At 39.1% G+C, this 23,129-nt stretch overlaps 1 protein-coding gene across 8 annotated transcripts in view; it reads left to right on the forward strand.

Moving 5' to 3' along the window:
• The window catches only part of LOC138804504 (helicase-like transcription factor), a 33,968-nt gene extending 12,345 nt beyond the window's left edge, over window positions 1–21,623 (forward strand). Inside the window, exons 9-26 of one of the 8 annotated variants that reach the window (XM_069988797.1) lie at window positions 251–365; window positions 1,558–1,648; window positions 3,310–3,389; window positions 3,479–3,523; window positions 4,535–4,621; window positions 5,419–5,516; window positions 6,288–6,431; window positions 7,257–7,395; window positions 8,335–8,470; window positions 9,485–9,664; window positions 12,987–13,111; window positions 14,015–14,205; window positions 15,434–15,559; window positions 15,986–16,098; window positions 16,658–16,838; window positions 18,149–18,229; window positions 20,425–20,596; window positions 21,415–21,623. In XM_069988797.1, the coding sequence (XP_069844898.1) occupies window positions 251–365; window positions 1,558–1,648; window positions 3,310–3,389; window positions 3,479–3,523; window positions 4,535–4,621; window positions 5,419–5,516; window positions 6,288–6,431; window positions 7,257–7,395; window positions 8,335–8,470; window positions 9,485–9,664; window positions 12,987–13,111; window positions 14,015–14,205; window positions 15,434–15,559; window positions 15,986–16,098; window positions 16,658–16,838; window positions 18,149–18,229; window positions 20,425–20,577 (2,085 nt within the window). In that variant the 3' untranslated portion in view covers window positions 20,578–20,596; window positions 21,415–21,623. The remainder of the gene's footprint in view (window positions 1–250; window positions 366–1,557; window positions 1,649–3,309; window positions 3,390–3,478; window positions 3,524–4,534; window positions 4,622–5,418; window positions 5,517–6,287; window positions 6,432–7,256; window positions 7,396–8,334; window positions 8,471–9,484; window positions 9,665–12,986; window positions 13,112–14,014; window positions 14,206–15,433; window positions 15,560–15,985; window positions 16,099–16,657; window positions 16,839–18,148; window positions 18,230–20,424; window positions 20,597–21,414) is intronic. The other 7 variants (XM_069988800.1, XM_069988799.1, XM_069988801.1 and 4 more) reach the window with 7 other exon arrangements.
• The last annotated feature ends 1,506 nt before the right edge of the window (window positions 21,624–23,129 follow it).

Raw genomic sequence — 23,129 nt, forward strand, 5'->3', positions numbered from 1 at the left:
TTTTGGTGATAAACTGGAAATGAGTCTCATAGACTTTCTATTTGGGCTGGCTTTGAGCTGTGATCCTCAGATGTCAGCCTCTGAAGTAGTTAGGATTATAGGTGCTGAGCCACTAGGGCTCAGTTAATTTGTACATTCTTGTTCATCTCTATTTAACCACCACTGTTTTAGAATTGGGAAGTGGTTTAAAAGTCTTTATTACCCAAACTAAGGCACTATAAATGTAGGATCTGTTTATGTTTATTTAAAGCTGATGAAGGAAATACTGCCTTTCACCCAGGAGCATAAAGACTGTACTGTGAACAGTGCCCCTGTGAAACTTGGAAGGGACCGTACCAGAGGAGAGGCAGATGGGCTGAGCAAAGGTGAGCTTTTATTTCTGAACATGACCTGATACCTAACTTCTGATTTCCTGACTTTAATAACAGGTTTTACTTCTGATTAGACAAGAATTTAGGGTCTCCTTTTCTAAAGAACCTCCTGAGCACTGGTAGTCAGGAAAGCTTTCATAAAGCAGGTGATTGAATTGGGTGATAGCTTACCAGTCAGAAAGCTGGAGAAGAACATTAGTGATCTGAGAAAGAAATTCCATCAAAGGAAAATTTAAGGTAAAAATGTTCTGGGATCTGTGTGTTTTATGGTATTTATAAAAATGCAGTGTGCATGGATAATAGCAGGTGAAGCTGGAGATAGGTTGGAGTTAAATTCTGAAGTCAGAGGAGAAATGAGATATCTGGACTTAACAGTTTTTGATCTTCATAAAATTAACTTCTGACGCTAAAGAAGAGCAAGACTGAAAATACTTGAGCAGGTAAAAAAATTAGAAATAACGATTATTTGGGGGTAGGAATCAGAAGTAGGCCATTTTAAGAGAGATTAGAATATGTGATTTTACTCTTATTTTTGTTTTGATAGTGGTAGGAAAGAAATCCCATGGGTTGGGAGATGATTTCTTGGAGTGAAGAAAATAGTGGGCCTGTATAAAAACTAGAGAATAGCTGGATGAGGGAGCTGTAGAAAGCAGACATGCTACAGAAGGAATACATAGATGATGGGGTAGAAACCATAGAAAACTTGGGGGCTTATTGGTGATATGTCTGATTTTTCTTGTAAAGTGAAATCTTGGCAGAATATCCAGTGTGTAGATTATTCTGGAGAATGATTAGAGAGCTGAATGGAGGGAGGGCTTAAAAGCGTGAAGTAAGCCAGGCACCAGTGGCTCACACCTGTAATCCTAGCTACTGAGGAGGCTAAAATCGAGGATCATGGTTCTAAGCCAGCCCTGGCAGGACAGGCTGTAAAACTCTTAATGCTAGTTAACCACCAGAAAGTTGGAAGTGGAACTGTGGCTCAACTGATAGAGTGCTAGCCTTGAGTGCAAAAGATCAGGGACAACACCCAGGCCCTGAGTTTAAGCCCAGGACGGGCACAAAACAACAAAAATAGGAGGGGTAAAATAGTCACAAAAACTAGAGGTCAGAAATGGAAAACCAAGGTTTTAAAAGGAGTACTTTTAGTTTATGGTAATTTGACAATTTTTTAAAAATTTTGCAATAGAAGGACCCAGATGTAGTGAAGCACCAAGTATTTCAAATATCAAGAAGAAAAAGCCTCCTATGTCAGAACCCTCCAGCTCCCGCCCCAAAAGGTAAACTGTTGTGATTTGATTATTTGAAATGTTTAAACTATTTTTTCATATGTAAGAGAGATGATCACCATTTCTCAATTGCATAGTTACTTCATACTCATTACTTACTTCAAACGTTTTAGTTCAAAGTAATAGTTATTTATAAATGAAGCGAATTGTTAGTTTTTAATAATTACTCATCTTTCTACCACCACATCTTTTCCATTTGACCTAGTAACTAAGATCTAGCTACTGTATTTTGTTTTTCATTTTTGTTTGTTTCTGTTGAGTTTCCAAAGAGTCTTTTTTTTTTTTTTTAAATCAGTCATGAGGCTTGAACTCTCAGCCCGGGCGCTGTCCCTGAGCTCTTCAGCCCAAGGCTACACTCAAGGCCACAGTGCCACTGCTGGTTTTCTGGTGGTTTATTAGAGATAAGAGTCTCACGGACTTTCCTGCCCTTGCTGGCTTTGAACCGGGATCCTCAGATCTCTGCCTCCTGAGTAGTGAGGATTATAGGCGTGAGCCACTGGCACCCGGCTTAGAAGACTCTTCTTTGTAGAACCTAGGGGATGAAAACTGGAGAATATTTATAGCATGGCTTGGCAGGGACATCTGTTGTTCCTGTTGCTCTTTTCAGTTCTGTGTCACTTTACTAGTAAGGGGAACATGACATAACATTATGGACAGTATTATACTAATACATAGCGAATGATCATCTAGGCAGAATGGGATAAACACTTCATTCCTCTCTGTTCTTACTTTTGATCTATTAACTTTACAAACTCTAAATACTAGCCTTTTGTTATATAGTCTACATTCAGTATCTACAGATAGATCTCACGCAGATCTGGTAGTAGTTATTCTACCAATAGTGATCTCAAAATGTAGTCTGGTTGATTGTTCTGTCATTTATACCCAATTGAACTGAGGAAAAAATTAGCAGCCATCAGTATTCCTCTTAGCTAAATCTCAAATCTAAACAAACCCAGTAACAGAACAGAATTAGGTAAACTGTATTAGATGCAAGGACATGTACAGACAGTAATAGAATACAGAGCAATAGCAGCAAACATAATTATATACAATTGTAGCAACATTAGTTGATATACTTACTGGGCTACAGACACTTGTTATAGGGATTTAAAAAAAAAAACATAACATTCTGTCCTATAAAGTAGATTCTATCTTTACTTTCTGTTTTCCAAGTGAGTAATACTAAGGCACTGGAATAATACTAGGTTACTTGGCTAAAGTCCCATAACAAATTAGTGTCAAAATGAAGAATTCAAATTTAGGTTAGTCAAACTTCAGAGTACATGGACATATTTGTGTTTCTTCATGAAATTTATGAAAACTTTCATTATGAAAGAATCATTTTGCTGTTGGCTGCTTATTATAAGTATTTTCTTTGATAACCAATTTTTATTCTAGTTTTATATAAATGTAATTGAACAGTTACATATTGAACTCAGCATTGAAATGAGTACAGTTGTACTGCACTTTATATATGTACCTGTCTGGTTATAAAAGCAGATGACTTTCATCTGTCAAAATCTTCCTCCTAGCAGTATTTCTCAGAAAGTAAATGGACAAGACAAAAAGCCTTTATATTGTATTTATTAAAGATGTTGCTGCTTCCTGTTTTATTTGGGATTGGTAAAAAAGTTCTTTGTATGTTTTAGAAGAAAAACTGTGGTTCAGTACATTGAAAGCAGTGATTCAGAGGAGGTTGAGACAAGTGACTTACCACAGAAAATGAAAGGTAACATGTAACAGGTTTGATTTGATAACGTCCTATTTGCTACTATTTCAGTCTGCCCATATTTATGTTTATTGTGGTTCTGATTTCAGGCAAACTGAAAAATGTACAGTCAGAGACTAGAAGTAGGGTAAAAGGTATGTGTATAATATGTTTTCTCAATATCCATAATGTATACTTACAAGATTATTGAAGTAAGACCATTGGTTTGCATCTTTCTGGCTTGGAAATTTTTTGTAATAGGTCTTAAGTTTAGATGCTGTTTACATTTGAACTCTTCATGGAACTTACCATATGTATTAAATTATTAATGAGACCACATTCAGTGCATAGTTAAATTAAAATCTCAAGATACTACTTAAGCCAACTTAAAATAACTTACAACTTAGGTTCAGTAGCACTTCATTATGTATTTATTGATTGACTTACTGTACTGGGGTTTGAGCTCAAGGCCTCACCTGGCTAGGCTAGCAGACGACAATTCTATTTACATCTCCCACAAAGTTGGGATGACAGATGCTTGCCATCTTACCCAGCTGTTGGTTCAGAAAGGGCCTTGCAAACTTTTCAAAAAATAGAGTTGGCCTCTAAAGTGATTCTCTTAGACTCTGCCTCGAGTAGCTACAGTTATAGGCACTATATTCTTATATATAGATAGTAATTAACAATGTTAGTTGGAGGTAACTTTTTGGTAGCATTCACATTCTTTATATATGTAAAAATAATCACTGAGTTTCTTTTTCCTGTAAAATGTGGTTCATTTTTTGTTTTAATTCAGATTGTATTGTATTCCAAGTTAATTAAATTGCACATTGAAAATAACTGATCACCACTGGTGAACTGGTTGGAAAATTTGGCAGCCCACTGTTAGGAGTCAAACATCTGTTCCCTTGAAAAAGTCTTCCAAAGCTGAGTTACTTAGCATGTGTCCTGTCTTACTCTTTCTTAGACAAAGATTGTCTGACAGTGGACACCTGTCTGAGCTAGAGAGATAGGCTTAGTTTCTGAGGTGGCAATTTTAGTTACCAAATATTTTTATTTAATATATAGTATTTTAAGTTCTTGAGTGTAGTGGTATAGCATTGTATTTCTTGTCCTTAGAATTAATTGAAAAATATCTTTAAGATGTCATCATTTGTTCTCTTCAGCAGGATCATCTAAGGTTAAAGAAGATGTAGCATTCACTTGTGCACTTACATCATCTACCCCGACAAAAAAGAAAATGTTAAAAAAGGGTCAGTAATTGGCTAGTGTTTTAGCTTTTGTTTTCTTTTCTATTTTCTTTGAGAAAGTTTTAAATTGTAAAAACTACAAAATCATAAGAAGCTTAAAAAATAATGAAAAGGGAAAAGTTCATCTTGATGCAGCTTCTTTCTATGCCTTATTCTACTGTATTTGCGTTACAAAAGGCTGGAACTGGAGGTGTGGCTCAAGTGGTAGAGCCTGACTGTGAGTGGAAAAGCTGAGTTGCAGTACCAAGGGGGAAAAATACTTTTTTTATGGTAAAATTTCCATACATCAAAAGGCACTATAAGTGCAACATTCTCCCTAACTCTTCCTCCCAGATGTCTATATGCATGTCATACTTCATTAGTTCTTCTTAGTACTTAGTGTTAGCTGACATTATCATATGCGAGTCTCCATGCTCCATGGGAATGTAGTCTAGGTAAACTATTTCAGCCGTATCCTGTTAGTCTAGAGTCCCATCTTGGTAGAATGGGTGATGTGACTACAGAAGTCATACATAGTAGGAAGTGAAGATCATTGGAGGCATCTTGAAGTTTACAGCATTAAGTATAGTACAGATTGAGAAAACTGCATATTAAGATACTATGATTTCCTCCTTGTGCTGTCTGCCAGTTAGTCCACTGGCTCTTCAGTAGACAATCACTGTCTAGATTTTTAGTTTTTAAATGCTTTCTGATTGTTATTTTCATGGAAGTACATTATCATCCCCTTATTGATTTTTGTCATATGTTTTCAGTGGAGGGACATCCAAGGTAAAATCTGTACCAATGCTTTATTCTTTTAGGAGGATCTGCAGTGGTGGGTTCAAAAAAGTCTGAGATTGAAGAGCGACCTCGAACAACTCTGATCATCTGCCCACTTTCTGTCTTAAGCAACTGGATTGTAAGTTCTCAGAGCCAGCCATTTTAAAATGCAATGGAATTAATACTTATCTTGCCTATACTAGGTTAACGTTCTATACTGTGTGCATGTGGGCATGTGTATGTACTCACCCCCAGATGCACTGTTCTTTTCTGTAAACTCATTGATTTAGAATCTTTTAGGTGTTCTGTGCAAGGAGCCAACCTTGTCTGTTTTCTTCTCAGTTTGAACAGCTCTGTATCTCAAACACAAGAAACAAAGCAAGTAACTATACATTGGTAGGGCTAGGCAGAACTTAAATGTATTACTATGTACGTGTGTCACTTTACCAGGAACAAAGTAATGACTAGCATAGTTTACATTATAGGAAATTGATGTTATGCTGTTTTAGTAACTTGATTTCTGAGGCTATTGCCAGAACTGCACTTTTTTTTTCCTTTTTTACATTACTGATAATTTGAAATTGAGTGCTTTACATTTAAGCAATGCCCACAGCCCTCATTTAGTTTTTAGGATATAGTTTCACAGATTTGCTCAGGGCTGATATCAGACTGATCATTCTGTCTATGTGCCCCTCATAGCTGGGGGCACAGGTGTGTATCACTAAACTCTCCTTTCGGTGAGATGAGATGTCACTAAATTTTTGCCTATGCTGGCTTTGAACCACAATCCTCCACAACTAATATTACAGGCATGAATCTTTAGAGATGGCCTACATATCATTTTCTATTTGTGTATGAAACCTGGCACTTACCTGCTTCTTAATAAAAATATTTCTGATTTTCTTTTTAGGATCAATTTGGACAACATATAAAGTCAGAAGTGCACTTGAATTTTTATGTTTATTATGGGCCCGATCGTATTAGAGACCCAGCTTTGCTTTCAAAACAGGATATTGTTTTGACTACATACAACATTTTAACTCATGACTATGGAGTAAGTATACTGAGATTATTTTATAAGGGATTGAACCAAGGTTTCTCATTTACTAGACAAGAGCTCTCCACCTGTGCCATGCCCTCAGCTTTATCTAGATGAATTTAAAGGTTGGATTCAAGAGCCATGTTTCAGGTTTCTGAAGTATTCTAAAATTCATGCTTTGTGTTCTTTTTCTTTCTCAATATTTGAGATTATAGAGAATATATTTTAGACACTTGACAAAAGAGTTGTTTCTTCTCTGGAAACTAATTTGGATATGTTTCCATTTAGAATATTTCAAGCAAAAGTCTTAAATTTGACTGTCATTGGTATATGCAATATATAAATATATTTTCTGTTTTAGTAATCTGGAAATTCTTTTTGAAAATGAACTTTTTTTTTTTTAACTTGTATCTGTAATCAAGAAGTCTCAGGACTGTCAGATTGTTTTTTCTGTATAATTCCAGTTATTTGGCTAAACCTTAAAAAATAACTCCTAATCGCAATTTCAGTTTTCTGGTAAGGACATTACTTTTTATCTAAAAGCAAGTAAGGTTGATACATGCAAGTAGTTGTTAGGACTGGCCACTTGGATAGCATCGCTGTGTTGCAGAATGAGGCAGAGTGGCTCTCTGTGTGTTGGGTTTGAAAACAAGCTCGCTATACCCCAGTGGTACTTCAGGTATTACATGTAGCACCTCAGTGCTGGTGAGTATTCCATCATTCACTGTTCGTATAGCTTAAGGCAGAGGCAGATATGAAGTAAGAATTGATACTGAGCAAATACATTAACTTCTGTTTACTCTGCTGTGCTTTTCAATTCATATGGAGCATTCTTTTCAGACCAAAGGTGACAGTCCGTTGCACAGCATAAGGTGGCTTAGGGTGATCTTGGATGAAGGACATGCCATACGAAATCCAAATGCTCAGCAGACAAAAGCTGTACTTGATCTAGAAGCAGAAAGAAGATGGGTATTGACAGGTAAGTAAGGCAGTGTATTATTTTGACTTTAATTTTTTAAATTATGTTTTTAAGTTGATGCATAAATATGACATATATTTATGGGTTAGTGTTATGTGATGTTCCAGTACCTGTTTCACTGTGTGATGTCCAGGTCAAGGCAAGTATATCTGTCTCCTCTATTATCTTTCTTGTGGTGAAAATATTCCAAATCCTTTCTTCTGGCTTAAAAAACAAACCTTGCCCTTGTGTGTGGCCATTCTGCCATGCTGTTGGGCCCCAGGAGGACCCGCTGACAGGTCTTCCTTGCCCACCCTCTTCACTATGGCCCCTAAGCGCTCCTAACTACTGTGGCACTCTTAATCTTCCACATGCTATGCTGGCTATACTCATTTACATCTCTAACCACAGAATGCAGGGTGTCATGTTCACATCTTTGCCAGCAGCTGTCTTTTAGATTTTGATAGCAGTCATTTCAACTGGAATGTTTTGATCTGCATTCCCTGGTACTGATGTTGAACATGTTCCCTTAGGGCCTGCTCACCTTCCTTTCTTTTGTTCTTTCTTTTTCTCCCTTTCATCTTTTCTTTCTCTCCTTTCCACTAATACAGGGACTTGAACTCAGGCTCAGATGCTTGAGCTCTTTGCTCAAGGCTAGTGCTGTACTTGAGCCACAGCTCTACTTAGGGCTTTTGGGTGGTGAATTGGAGATGAGTGCCAGAGACTTTCCTGCCTCGTCTGACTTCAAACCTTGATCCTTAGCTCTCAGCCTTCTGAGTAGCTTAGGTGACAGGTATGAATCACCAGTGCTGGCTAAGATGAACAGCTTAATTATTTCATTGCTCTGGTTAAAGTGATGTTACAAGGGCTGGGGGTGTAGCTCAGTGTTAGAGTAGTTGACCAGAGTAGGCAAGGCCCACCCTGGATTTGGAGCTATCATCCTTTCCTCTTACTTTTCAGGTACTCCTATCCAGAATTCTTTAAAGGACCTGTGGTCTCTTCTCTCCTTTTTAAAACTGAAGCCATTTCTTGATAGAGAATGGTGGCATAGAACAATTCAGCGTCCTGTAACAATGGGAGATGAAGGAGGACTTAGGTAAGTCATCTAGTGACAGTTGATCTTTTAGCTACAATCAGTGGCAGTCCTTACTATTTTGACTCTTTGCTCTCCAAAACGTATGTATGTTTCAGTGTGGACTCTCAGGGTCTGCTGACTTTTTATTTGGGGCAACAAAATAGTTCTATTTCCCCTGTTTTAGCAAACTGAAAGGAATGATAGAGCTTTATGGTCTTTGTTAACATTAACAGATTCAGCTGAGATAGGAAAAACTATTCTTTTTTTTTAAATTTTTTTTTGGGGGTCCAGTGTGGGGCCTGAACTCTGGGCCTGGGCACTGTCCCTCAGCTCTTCAACTCAAGGCTAGCACTCTACCACTTGAGCCACAGCGCCACTTCCGGCTTTTTATTTTCTGCTTATGTGGTGCTGAGGAATCGAACCCAGGGCCTCATGCATGCAAGACAAGCACTCTACCACTGAGCCACCTTCCCAGCCTAGGAAAAACTATTCTTTAATGAGCCAGTTGGAGTATAGAGTATTGGGTGTTGATAAGAAGGTTGAAGAATAAAAGGGTTCGTGATTAGAACAGAAAATGGAGGAAAAGCGTAAGTAAGGACCAAGTTGATAGAAAATTTCAGTGCAGGGGCTGGGAAGGTGGCTCAGTGGTAGAGCGCTTGCCTTGCATGCATGAGGCCCTAGGTTCGATTCCTCAGCACCACATAAGCAAAAAAGAAAAAAGCCGGAAGTGGCGCTGTGGCTCAAGTGGTAGAGTGCTAGCCTTGAGCTGAAGAGCTGAGGGACAGCGCCCAGACCCAGAGTTCAAGCCCCATGACTGGACCCCAAAAAAAAAAAAAAAAAGAAAATTTCAGTGCATTTGTTGCTATAATTTGTTATTCATAGCATATTTCTGTGATTATTAGTCTGGATAAAAGCCAAATAATGGATTTTTTAAAAATTTTACTGATGATATAAAACAATAATTTTTTCTATTCCTATTTGATCAACTTATATAGAAATATAAAGTTACATAATTACTTGTTTTATTTTGAATAGGCGTTTACAGTCCCTAATTAAAAATATCACACTTAGAAGAACAAAGACAAGCAAAATTAAAGGAAAGCCTGTTTTGGAACTCCCAGAACGTAAAGTATTTATTCAGCATATCACACTTTCAGATGAAGAGAGACAGATTTATCAGTCTGTGAAAAATGAAGGCAAAGCTACGATTGGAAGGTATGGAGAAAGTGTTAAAAATTTAACTTTTTTGTTTCCCATTAGCTAACTTGTATTTTTAGGTACACTAGCAATAAATATTCGAGTGTATTGAAAGATAAATATCTTCGTGGTTTATAATTCTGTAAGTAATTCTGTAAGTCTGGCAGAAATGTGAAGTTTACATAAAATCTGAAGACCTTGCTCACTTCTGCTTCTGACTTTGTGTCATGGGGCTAGCTGAAAACCATTGAGAAGACTGTATGCATGGAGAACACAACACCTCCATTTGTTAGAAAGTAGAACTGTAAAGTGCTGCAGCTGAGGGGAGTGTGCACATGTAAGAAAGGAGCTGCCTCGAGGCATGAAGAGTGTCGGGTTCAGAAGCCACACAAGGAATGGCCAGTGGAGACTCAAAAGGGCTGTTGTGTAATGTTGTAGTGCAGGAATGGGTGCATTTAGAGAACTTGGTCAGCAGGGCTTCCAGAACATGTGGCAAAGAGTGAACAAGAGTGGGTGAGATAGGTAAGAGGGGTTAGGACTTGGAGGAGGTAATTCCAGTGTAATCCAAAGCATAGTGAATGTGAATGTCCCTAGAGCGCGCGCGCGAGAGAGGCAGCCTGGGGGAAAGAGCAGAACTGCAAAAATAGGGAGTCTTCAAAACGGAAAAATGAGAGGTGAGGAAAGAACGGTCCAGCAGATTTCGAAGTTCCATGTTACAGTGGTAATTGAATTTGAGTACCTACCTAATGCAGGGCAGGAATATACACACAGCAGAAGAAAACTGCCTGCCATCAAGGAGTTTATCTTTTAAAAGGGAGAAAAAGGCAGTTACAAAACTATTACATTTTATGGAGAAAAGCAGAGAGTGGGGATAAGAGAATGCTAAAGTTCTCTTAATAGGGTATGCAGGGAGGACCTCATTGAGCGTGATGATGTAAGTGGGGCTGAGAGCAGTTCAGGTGGAGGGAACAGCAAGTGAAACCTGAGAGCTTCCTGTGAGCTTGATGGATGCCGCGAACTTGATCACTCACTGAGCAGGAGCGGAGGCAGTCCTGATGGCGGAGCTGCTGGGGTGGGTGACGATGGTATAATCAAGGACTTTGGCTTTACCTTTGATGAGGTAGACCTTGAAGGTTTTGAACCAGTGGGGTGGCATAATTTGATTTGTGTTTTAAGAGAATCATTGGCTAGGCCAGGCGCTGGTGGCTCATGCCTGTAATCCTAGCTACTCAGGAGGCTGAGATCTGAGGATCACAGTTCAAAGCCAGTCCGGGCAGGAAAGTCCGTGAGACTCTTATCTCCCATAAACAACTAGAAAACCAGAAGTGGTGCTGTGGCTCAAGCAGTAGAGCGCTCGCCTTGAGCTGAAGAGCTGAGGGACAGCGGACAGCACCCAAGCCCAGAGTTCAAGCCCCTCAACCAACAACAACAAAAAAATCATTGGCTGTTATATTTAGACTGTGTGCACGAGCACGTGCGTACATACATACATGCCAGTGTGTGTGCTTGGACTCAAGGCTTTGGCTTTTTCTTGCTCAAGGCTGGTGCTCTACCATTTGAGCTATACCTCTAGGTTCAGATGTTTGGTGGTTAATTGGAAGTAGGAGGTTCATGGATTTTTCTACCCTGACTGGCTTTAAATAGCAACCTTCATATCTCAGTGTCTTGAGTAGCTAGGATTGTATGTGTGAGCCATAAGACCCAGCTTTAGATACTTTTTTATTTTATTTTTTTCATTTTAGTACTGGGGATTAAATCCAAGGCATTATACTTGATAGGCAAGTACTTTGCCACTGATTACATCCCAGCCCTTAACAGTTCTAGTAAATTAATGGAATAACTACCTATGTTTCATAGAGTAAGAACGTGAGGTGTGGTGCCATCGGGTGACTTCTACTATGGTATTTAAGCCAGTAATTGGGTTTTGAACTTGAATGTTTACCCTCTATTTTGTTGCTTATTATGAATATTCAGAAATGTTTGTTGCCTCTGTTACTGAAGAGTTGAGGATTCATTTGTAATAATACATTAGCTGTTCTAAATGTGTTAGCGTTTTTAATATAATAGTCTTGTCAGATAAGTGCTTTACCATGTAATGGTTACAACTTGTGGAGGAAGCTCAAGAAAGCACCTTTAGCTGCCTTTCCAACGTTACATGGTTAAAATTGGCAGAATAAAATTTTTGTTCTCAACCATTAGGTCACCTTTCTTCTGTCACTTTAATTCTTCAAATTGCCCAGATCCATAATGCTCGCACCACTCATTCCCTCCATCAGAATCTATACCGACATTGTACCATTATATTTTGTACTGAATGGAGAATTTTTGTACTGTGTGGAGAAGCTTGATTCTCTCTCAAGTCCAGCCATTTCGGCCCAGGACCTCTTTGTTGGCTCTTCCTGGAGCACATGGCACCATTTATGACTCTGGATTCCAGCCTTTATTTCCCTTTCTTGAAAAGTATACTGTTAATTTTGGTTCTGTGTGTGTGTGTGTGTGTGTGTGTGTGTGTGTGTGTGTGTGTGTGTGTGTGTGTGTGTGTGTGTGTGTGTGTGTGTGTGTGTGTGTGTGTGTGTGTGTGTGTGTGTGTGTGTGTGTCTTGTGTCTATTAGAGATCTTTGGTCACTTAGGTATAGTTCTTTTTGCATTCCTCTGTATGGCTGCTTAGTTTTGGTTTCCTAGTGCTGTTTTCTATTTTTAGCAGTGCCTGGTCTTTTTGTACTGCTTCCATGGCTTTCCTGTGGTTTCTGTGCTGAATTTACTCAATATTGGAATCTCTTGAGTTCTTTCTGGATTAGCTGTTTGTTAGATGCATATGAAAATCATAGTTGTGTTCCAGAGCAGCAGGGAATGCCAGTTTACTTACGGTGTAGGATATTCTGTGAGTTCTTATAGGCTGTGTTGCTGTTGATAGATAGAGCAGCAGTAGAAGAATTACAGGGCCTTAATGTGAAGCGCTGTGCCCACAGCCTTGTCCCAAAGCCACGCTGCACCTAGGCTTCCTCCCTCAGCTTCTCTCCCCTGTCCAGGGGTGCAAGTCACCAGGTGTGTGCCCACTTTGCACGTGGCATGTGTTGCTTATTCCCTTTAGTGTGTGCTGTCTGTTGTGAAGAACTGAGATCTGGAAATGGTTTGAGATCTACAGTAGTAGAGGGAGTTACAATCATACCTCCGTCTCATTTACTATGCTTTATTGTTACAGATATGACTTTCCTTAAAAGCTAAGAGTTTTTCATTTTCCTTAAAAGATAGGAGTTGCTAGGTTTTTCCTTCTTGTTTTGGAGTGGTTTCCAGCAGGGTGGTCTGGAAGATTTCATAATACTTGACCATTTACCTCTAGGTATTTCAACGAAGGGACCGTCTTGGCGCACTATGCGGATGTCCTGGGTCTTTTGCTCAGACTGCGGCAGATTTGCTGTCACACTCACCTTCTTACGAATGCAGGGTCTGCCAGTGGCCCCTCAGGTAAGGAGAGACATTTCTTTATGCCATCTGAATCTGATTGTTTTGTCAGATGGACTTTTTTTTTCAGGAAAGGACTCAACTTGGGACTATACCCAAGAGTTTTTTCCTTGTTGGTACTGGAGTTGGTTTATATTCTTTTAGGCGGCCACTCCATCTACCACTGCGTCAGCCTTGGCCTGTGCTCCACCTGTTTTAGGCTTGGCCAGGCGTCCCGCCCCCCCCCCCCCCCCCCCCCCGCAGTCCATTGGGACAGTCTCTTGGACTTTTCCACGGGGGCTGGCCTCGAATCCTCCCAATTGCAGCCTCCCGCATGGCTAGAATGACAGGAGTGTGCCACTGCATGCAAAAGCTTAGAGAAGAGGGGTTCTGCTCTTTTCTGCTCAGTTGGCTTCTGGCTTCCATCCTCTTGTTCTCAGCCTTATGAGAAGTTTGGATTTGGATTATAGGCACGAGCCACTGTACCTGGCATCCCAAGTCTCTTTTTAGCCACTAAGGCAGCCTTGAAGTCTTTTCAGAATCTCCAGGGATAGATCCCGTACATGAAAAGTCAGATTGCATCCACCTTTCATTCTTTTACAATATGAGCAGACATTAATAATGCCTTTGCGTGAAAGCGGCTGTTATGTGAAGAGGCTTTTATTCTGTCATCTGAATTTTTCTTTTTCTAAGTAGTTTTACAAAGGGGTTTCAATGCAACATTTCAGGTTGGGAGTACAATGCATCTTGATCAATGGCACCCTTTAACTCACTCCCGATGCCAGAAAAAATGAGACTTCTTATGTTGGCAAGCAAAACATTCCCATATATATATATATATATATATATATATATATATATATATATGGATGGTAGGTGAACTTGTGTAGCCATGTTATAAATCTTGCTCTGAAATTAATTTTTCAGCCTTTTCTCTAGGGAATGATACACCTGAAGAATTGAGAAAGAAGTTAATAAGGAAGATGAAATTAATTCTGAGCTCAGGTTCAGATGAAGAATGTGCAATTTGCTTGGATTCCTTAACAGTTCCTGTGATAACACACTGTGCACACGTGTTCTGTAAGCCTTGTATTTGCCAAGTCATTCAGAACGAGCAGGTTGGTGTCTGGCTCAGTACAGATCCAGTTTCACGGAGTGGCAAACCTCTAGTGGAAAGGAAAACTCAAGTCCGTGATAGCACAAGGAATTTTGCACTTGAATTTAATACTGCACCTTTTATGGTTTATTATTTCACTGTTGCAGTAGGTAATGCATTTTTCATAACATAACAGAAATGGGCATCTTTTGTAGGCACTGTATTTTACGATTGGTTAATCCTAGTTCTACTAACCTCAGGTTATTGCTGTTAGTAAGTATATCAATAATGTGAGACAGGAGTGGTTGCAATGTCCTACTCAGTGTATTTTAAAAAAAATAAATCTTAATAATAAATACTAATTCAGTCCAACATGTCTAAAATAAGTGGGTATTAACATACATGCTTTTTCTTTTTAAACTAAATCTTCAAATTCTGATGAATTGTAATTCTGTCATCTTGATAAAGTGAAGTGTGGCTCAGCCACACGTGGCTATGTCCTGTTGCATTGGATAAAGTAGGTCTAGATCTTTTGTATGGTAAATTTTCAAGTAAATAATAATTTATAAGCAGTCTGAACTAGTGTGTTTTTTTTTTTTAACATTTTAAACATAATATAGAAAAATAACGTAGAACAAACTACATTTGTTCAGCTTGATTGTGAAACTCTTCCCAAAAGGTCATCCCACTGTACTGAGATTCTGATGTTTTACTTTTTTTGTGATGGTATTGGATACTTATTTAAATAAGATATAATTTTATTTTACTGGAGGTCTTAGGACAAGTGACTACATCTTGTAACTATTCTTAGTAAACTAGATCATGCTTTTAATGGACTTAATAGGATGTAGCCAATATGGATAGCTTGATAAGCTGTTACAAACTTTATAAATGATTAGCTTCATAAACCATTAAAACATTTTATTTGGTTTTTCTTCTGAAAAACAGTTGTACATAGCTTGCTATGTTTCCACTTAGGTTCAAGAAATGACTACTTTTGACTTCTTAGTGGCAGTGACAGAATACTTAGTATTTCAGGCTGTCAAGCTAGTCAAGGGTGTGTACTTTGCTTCCTCTATACACATGCCTTTACTACATTGGAGCACTTGAGAGTCCCAACATACAGGTCCATCTGAATGGAACACCTTAGTAAAATGACAGCCATGTGGTATAGATAATACATTGAAAGATATGGGGCCATTTATATTTTGATCCTGAAAACTATGGCTCATATTTTGTTCCTTCTTCAGCCGCATGCAAAGTGCCCATTATGCAGACATGACATACATGGGGACAATCTATTAGAATGCCCTCCTGAAGAATTGGCATGTGACAGTGAGAGAAAGTCCAACACGGAATGGACATCTAGTTCTAAGGTAAAGTTCTCACCTGCAGATACTGGAGTACTTGCTTTATTTTTATGTAAGGACATACATACCATGTGACAAAATAGTACTTAGCTACTGAGTTTTCATTTATTTCGGGTAATGAGTTAGAAAGGAAAGAGAAGTGGGTTCATTACTATAGTATTCTTTTAGTCTTAGGTTTTTAATTTATCATTAAAAACCTAAGGAGTCTTTAATTTTTGCCTTTAGGGAAGGGACATGTCTGAAACTTCAGAAATTTGGCTCACATCAGTGGACAATATATGCATGTGACAACATTATACTAAATCCCATTAAGATGCACAAGAAGTATATATCAATGAATTTTTTTTAGATATTTAGAAATTTTAGAGATAATTGCCAGTTGAAACAGAATCTAATGGGCATCTTAATTTTTTTTTTTTTTTTTTTTTACAGATTAATGCTCTAATGCATGCTTTGATTGAGTTAAGAACAAAGAATCCCAACATTAAAAGTTTGGTTGTTTCTCAGTTTACTACATTCCTGTCTTTAATAGAAACACCACTAAAGTAAGTTACAGTTTTTTTCAACTTGACTTTATATGTGTATGTTATTTTGATAGCAAAAAAAGACCTAATATTTTAGTAGTTCTAGTTATATCATCTAGCTAAAGAATGATATTCAGAGTTACCATAGCATATTTCCTGGTAACAAGATTTAAAATAATGGGTCCTGAATTAATTAGAAAAAAACTGACTGCAATACTAGAAAAATTAGTATATGTTCAATAAAACATTGGTTAAAATTATTGAAGTTCCAGATGAATGCAGGGATCAAATTAAGATTTGTTACTGTTTAACTTCTCTTTTTTAAAGGTGTACTAAGGACTGGGAAAGTGGCTCAGTGGTAGAGTGCTTGGCTTGCATGCATGAGGGCCTGGGTTCGAGTCCTCAGCACCACATAAGCAGAAAAAGCCAGAAGTGGCGCTGTGGCTCAAGTGGTAGAGCACTTGCCTTGAGCTGAAGAGAGCTGAGGGACATCACCCACGCCCAGAGTTCAGGCTCAGACTGGCAAAAAATAAAATAAAATAAAGTTGTAGTAAATGTTACTTGTCTCTTTCACCGTTAGAGCCTCAGGATTTGTGTTTACACGTTTGGATGGTTCCATGGCCCAAAAGAAAAGAGTTGAATCAATTCAGTGTTTTCAAAACACAGAAGAAGGCTCTCCAACTGTAATGCTGCTGTCCTTAAAAGCGGGTGGAGTTGGTTTGAATCTTTGTGCAGCTTCTCGAGTGTTTTTAATGGATCCAGTGAGTAGTTTTTTGTTATTCCTTCAAAAAATCTTAATATTAGTTGAAATTCTTACAATATCCTTGAGGAGAGGAAGCGGTGCTGTGGCTCAAGCGGTAGAGCGCTAGCCTTGAACTGAATAGCACAAGGACAGAGCCCAAGCCCAGAGTTCAAGCCCCACGACCGACAAAAAAAAAAGTAAACCAGAGAAAACATTATTATACCTATTTTAGCAGAGGAAACTGAAATAATACAAAAAACTAGTCTGATTCTGTGTGTGTGTGTGTGTGTGTCTGTCTGTCTGTCTGTCTGTCTGTCTGTCTGTCTCTGTCTGTCTGCTGGTACAGGGGCTTGAATTCATGGCTTTGCCCTTGGCTAGGCTTTCTTGGTCATGGCTGGCACTCTACCTCTTGAGCCATGCTTCTAATCTGGTATTTTGCTTGCTAATTGGTAATGGGATCTTGCAGATTTTTCTGCTTAGGCTGGCTTTGCACCTCATCTCCAGGTCTCAGACTCCTGAGTAGCCAGGATTACAGGTGTGAGCCACTGTGCCTGGTGTATTGTTTTAATGTGCTGGTAAGCTGTGCTTGTTGCTTCTCTCCTGAGTATGGAGCAGATGAGTGTTGGGTGGAACACTGATACATTGGGAGTCAGGCAGTGAATAAAGCGGCTCATATCCGGGTGCTGGTTGTCTGAGCTCTAGGGTGCCTCAGAAGTAGGTTGAATGCATCTTTAAGCCCCTATCCCCATAAGAAAGTACGGGTATTTGGATGGACTCAAGTCCTGAATATTGTAAACATGCTTCATAGGAGATTTTGGTGCTGATGGTCCAGGTTCAGAATTTGACAAATAAATAACATGAACGGAATGTTCTCAGCAACCTTTTTGCAGTCATTACGACTGTACAATACTGGTTTTAGAAAGGGTCCAGAATTTACCGTGAGCAATACTCAAGACCTTGCCATCTGAAGCTGTATCTGCAGGGATCCAGGCTTTTTTGAGTCTACGATGGGATTTGGACTGTCGGAATCCAAATTAACTTTTAATTTCTGGTTTGAGCTGGGTTCACTATGTAGTGGAGAGCTGTGCCATTTTTGTTGCATTAGGGGTGCTGAACAGTGAAGTCTCTTGTTGTAAGCATCATGGCTGAGCCTCCCAACCAGCGCTGGGGGCTGAGGGACAGGGCACAGGAGGCAGCCTGCCTGCCACCCTGCCTGAAGGGGGGGCTTTTGTCGCCCCAGTGTCTGAGGAGGAGTGGATGGTGCTGAGGTAAGTGTGGGTGCTGTGCCAGCCTTACACAGCACTGACAAGCCCCTTGTGCTCTCCTTAGGCCTGGAACCCTGCTGCGGAAGACCAGTGCTTTGACAGATGCCACAGGCTGGGCCAGAAGCAAGAGGTCATCATCACAAAAGTGAGTGTTGACGCCAAGTGGGCCTGTCTGCGAGCGGTGCCTGCACACCTTGTGATGAGTGCAGCAGAGGCAGAGAAAGACGCGAGGCCCTCCTTTCCCTTCTCCCTGCATAGCTTAAAATAGGCTGCTCAGGCCTGTCCTCTGTAGACACACACATTCCTATGCCTGCATCTCCACTTACACAGGGGGGCTTAAAGATAAGTGGGGCTATAGAAAGATGTAAAGTGAAAGCATATAAAGGTAAGTGGGGTTATTTATTGTTTTACAACATTTTCACTAAACAAATGTTGCTCACTGTTAATATGTAGATACATATTTTTTGTGGTAAAATATTCGTTAGACAGTAGATGGTTTTAACTATTCTTTCCAGTGTACTCTTCACTCACAGTAAGTACACTCACACCACTACACAGCTGTTCTGTTGCATCCTGCAGAAACTGTTTCACTTAAGTAACAACTCTCTTCACATCACTCTGCTCTGTCTCAGGTGGACCCCTCTACACGCCCATTCTTCTTGGCACCTATGTATGTTTTACATTATAATTCATTTCACCATTCCAGCATTTGCTAGTAAAGAGACTTGCACAGTGAGCATTCCTATACATATGTCTTTGTGGATATACACGGGTATTTCTTCAGGAAAGATTGAAAAAACTAGAAATCTGGATTTCGAGTTTTTGTTAGATAATTGTCAAGTTGCTTTCAAAATCATCTTTTTGGGGGTTTAGCTTAAGGGCAGAGTGTCTCCCTCGTATGCCAGGGTCCTAGGTTTGAGCCGCAGCACTATTCTAAAGAAAACTGCAAGTAAACGTATTAAACCAAGCCCAGACCAAGTAGGCTTAGGATGGGTGAGGCTGATGTAGACTTGGCTTATGTGAGCATCATGTGCTAGTTAACTTTCACTCACCTAGTACCATGAACAGAGGTCATACCTGTTCATACTTGGTTTGTTAGTTATTTATGTACATCTTCCTGGTTTTCCGTTGGAGTACAAACACACTTTTATGCTGTAATGTGCTTTATACATTGGTTACTTTCAAATAGTATGTATGTTCAAAATAGTTTATCCTAGACTCAAAAACTTAAAATTTTTAAAGTTTCTAATCTGTCACATATACATACACATGTATGTATATATGGGGGGGGGGAGAGAATGTGTGTGTGTTTGCAAGTAGTGGGGCTTGAACTCAGGGTCTCATGCTATTACTTAGATTTTTCTGCCCAAGGGTGGTGCTCTACCTACTTGAACTACACCTTCACTTCTGGTTTTTTCCTAGTTAATGGGAGATGTGTCTTGGATTTGTCTTCCTGGCCTGACTTTGAAACTAAATCCTCACATCTCAGCCACATCCCAGTGTTAGAATTTTTTTTTAAATAAGGTATTTTTAAAAATCAGATTTAAACACTGAATTTTATAAAACATTTCATACACACCTCCTGAGGTCATATGATGAGTCATTCTACCCCCCGCCCCCATTTATTGTTATAGTGTCCTGGATAAAAAACTCATTACTTGATTTTTGGAAATTCATTTGTAATTTTGTAAAAGCCGGGCACTGGTGGCTCACGCCTGTAATCCTAGCTACTCAGGAGGCTGAGATCTGAGGATCGAGGTTCAAAACCAGCCTGGTCCGTGAGACTCTTTATCTCCAATGAACCACTTGAAAACTGGAAGTGGCGCTGTGGCTCAAGCTGTAGAGGGCTCGCCTTGAGCTGAAGAGCACAGGGACAGCGCCCAGGCCCAGAGTTCAAGCCCCAGGACTGGGGAAAGAAAAAAAGACACCTTTATAGCGTGTGTGTGCTGTCCTGGGTGATGGGCTCTCAGAGTAACTTTGGAGTATGAGTACCTTCCTTTTCTGCACACAGAAGTCCTAGTGGGGTAGAAGAAGGCAAAGGTCGGTGCAGCACAACCATGTTCTGATATTCTCACTGGACACAGAAAAATGGCTAACAGGTTTTCTTACAACTTACTCCAGTGTCTGCCAGCATTGCATTGTCAATAGGCTTTGAAGTTTATTTTTTCTGTTTTTAATAGATATTGTTGCTAGCATATTTGCTTTGATGCTTCTCAGTAATAGTTCATGTAGTGTCCTTTGTAGGGCTTTTAAAAAATGCTACAGATTTCAGATGCTGTTACCTTAAGTATCTTAAGTACTTAACTGCCTTCTCTTTTCTCCCCTTTTTTCTTTGGAAAGTTCATTGTGAAGGATTCTGTTGAAGAAAATATGCTGAAAATACAAAACACAAAACGAGAACTTGCAGCTGGAGCTTTTGGGACAAAGAAAACAAATGCTAACGAAACGAAACAAGCTAAAATTAACGAAATCAGAACTTTAATTGATTTATAATTTGTGGGATTTTTGTAAGGTCAGTTTGATCAGATACATAAGTTTTGGAAATAAAAATAGATTTAGGAGATCTAGAGAGTAAGTCTTCTAAAAGAGGCATATTGCTTCACTTTAGTAAATAGTCATTTCTGACATGTAATCTATATATAAACCTATTTTTAATGACACTTCAAATAGCAATAAGTTCTGTTCTATACTATGGCCTAAAACAATTTTTGAGGAAAAAGATTACATTTGTTATTCCGCTTTTCATAGTAACTGCTGAGTATTTTCATATATCTTCCAAGTACTCGGCTTTTTCATATTCCAATAAGGCTGACGCTTTTATACTCTTGACCAATAAAGATTTGTTTTCTGTGTTGGACATGTCTGGTTCTTCACCAGAGCCTGATTTGTGATGTACTGGCTCACAGTCCATGTAAATCCAAACACATGCAGACCACCAGAGACACTGAATTCACTGGGCTTTCAGAAGCCTAATATGCATTCCAAAACCAAACCTTAACTGACAGACCAAAGTCCAGGCTAGCAATTTTTTTGCACTTTTTAAAAAATAGCTTCATTGATAGTTTACGTGTAGTATGCAATATTATGTTTATGAAAAATGAGGGACTGTGTTACAGCTCTGTTGGCTCCATTTAGTCAGGTAGTTTTATAGTCATTGCATAACCGTAATTGACATTCACAGAGTGTAAACACAGTCTGGGGTGAGAGGGGACCAGTTTTCCCCATCTTTATTTGAATGTTTAAGTTATGGAGTTTAGATAGAGATTTCTATGAGTAGATGCTTTATTTGTGCAGCTTTTTTGGAAGTAACCGTACATTCTTATAATTCAGAAGACTACTGTTTGTGCAAGGCGGGATGTCTGGACGGAAGTTGAGCTGGATGCCCTCCCCAAGTCCTTTCGCCTCCTAAAGACCTCTGAGTGGAAACATTGCTTTGTGTGTTTAGAGCCAATTTAATTTGGAGCTTCAGTAACTCATCCTCACCATTTTCTTACTTTGTTGTTGTTGTTGTTAATAAGCAAACAGTATTTGCCACAGAACTCAAGATGACTCTGAGTCATTATTTAAAATAATTAGAAATTTAGCAATCAAGTTAGGTAATCAGTGGTTTCTTGAGGGGACTTTTTTTTAAGCGCAGAAACTAAGTACTATAATAAGAGATGCTTTCTAGCTTGATGACACCGACTTCAGAACACCTTCAATGTTACTTCCAACGGTAGAGAAAGGTAAGAGATTGGAGGCACACAGGTGGGTCTCCCATGGTGGGTCCCGCCCGAGCCCTGCTGCCCAAGAGCATGGTGGGCAATGCAGCAAAACCCTCAGGTGCTTTCCCCAGAGGCAGAGGGGTGTTCTTGTTAAGTCAAGACCAAGACCTTTCTGCAGGGTGAGGAGTATAGCTTGGGATGATCTAGCATGAGAAGCCCCAGGGAAGGTCTTTCCCTTGTAGGTCCAGCATTGCACAAAAACTCAGATCAGTTTCATTGGAGTGCCATGTGTGTTCTATGGATACTGGTACTCCAGTGAGATTAAGGATAAACAGGCGTTAAGGAAAACCCCCCATAATCTACTCTGCTTGGTTACAAAGGTCATCCCATTGACACCAGTGTGTTTTTAAACACATTCATAAGTTTGGCGAGTCATCTAAATACCTTTTGTTTTTGTACAGTTAAGTACTGTTAAATAGAAATTTCAGTTTATCTTAAAATATATAAACCACTGGAATGAAAACTTCACTTTACGCTATGCTGTTAATTGTTTTATTGCATAGAATAATAGCTTTAGAAATGAAATACATTGGGAACATTGTAATCTCAATTGTGGTTCAAACTGAATTTTGTGGTTTAAACTGGATTTTGTTTTAAAGTCAATAAAAACTTCAAAAAATTACAAGTTTCTTTGGAGCCATAATTTAATGTCTGTTTTCTGTTTAAACACAGTAAAAGAGAATCTCTCATTAAATCCCATTTCTTTGAAGTTGTTTATATTACATAAGTTTTAACTGGAGCACACAAAAAGTACTGTGAGAATAATTTGCTCAGTCAACTTTTATTTTTATCAGTTTAACAGATTGAAATTCTTGTTCAAAAATTATCGTATGTATTTAGTTTAAAATTCCATGAATAAAACACTGGTTTCAGTTAATTTACTCGTGTGTAAGAAAAAAAGAGGGTAATCCCCTGTACAAATAGCATGCTTACGTCACCGTTGAGCACAGCTGTGGGCCCAGGCCACGCTCACACTTCAGCCTCCTTTCATTCACAGCACTTACCACGTTCTCTTCTGTAGCATCTGGGCAAGATTCATTGAACATGTGAGGACAGACTTAATGTTTGGCTCCTAATAAATACCTTTTTATTTTTAGTACACTGACTCTTAAAACGCATTTGCAAAATACAGGCATAGAGGTTGTAAAGTAGGCATGCACTAATTTATGTATTATAGACTTGGATCATCCAGCATGTTACCAACACCCAGGTGGATGGGTCTGACCTTCATGTGGGCAAGTTTGTCTTGGGGCCGAAGGCTGCTGGGCCCACCAGTGTTGG

Source organism: Dipodomys merriami, unplaced genomic scaffold (assembly GCF_024711535.1).
Source record: "Dipodomys merriami isolate MVZ:Mamm:240054 unplaced genomic scaffold, mDipMer1.0.p SCAF_367, whole genome shotgun sequence".
NCBI lineage: Eukaryota > Metazoa > Chordata > Mammalia > Rodentia > Heteromyidae > Dipodomys > Dipodomys merriami.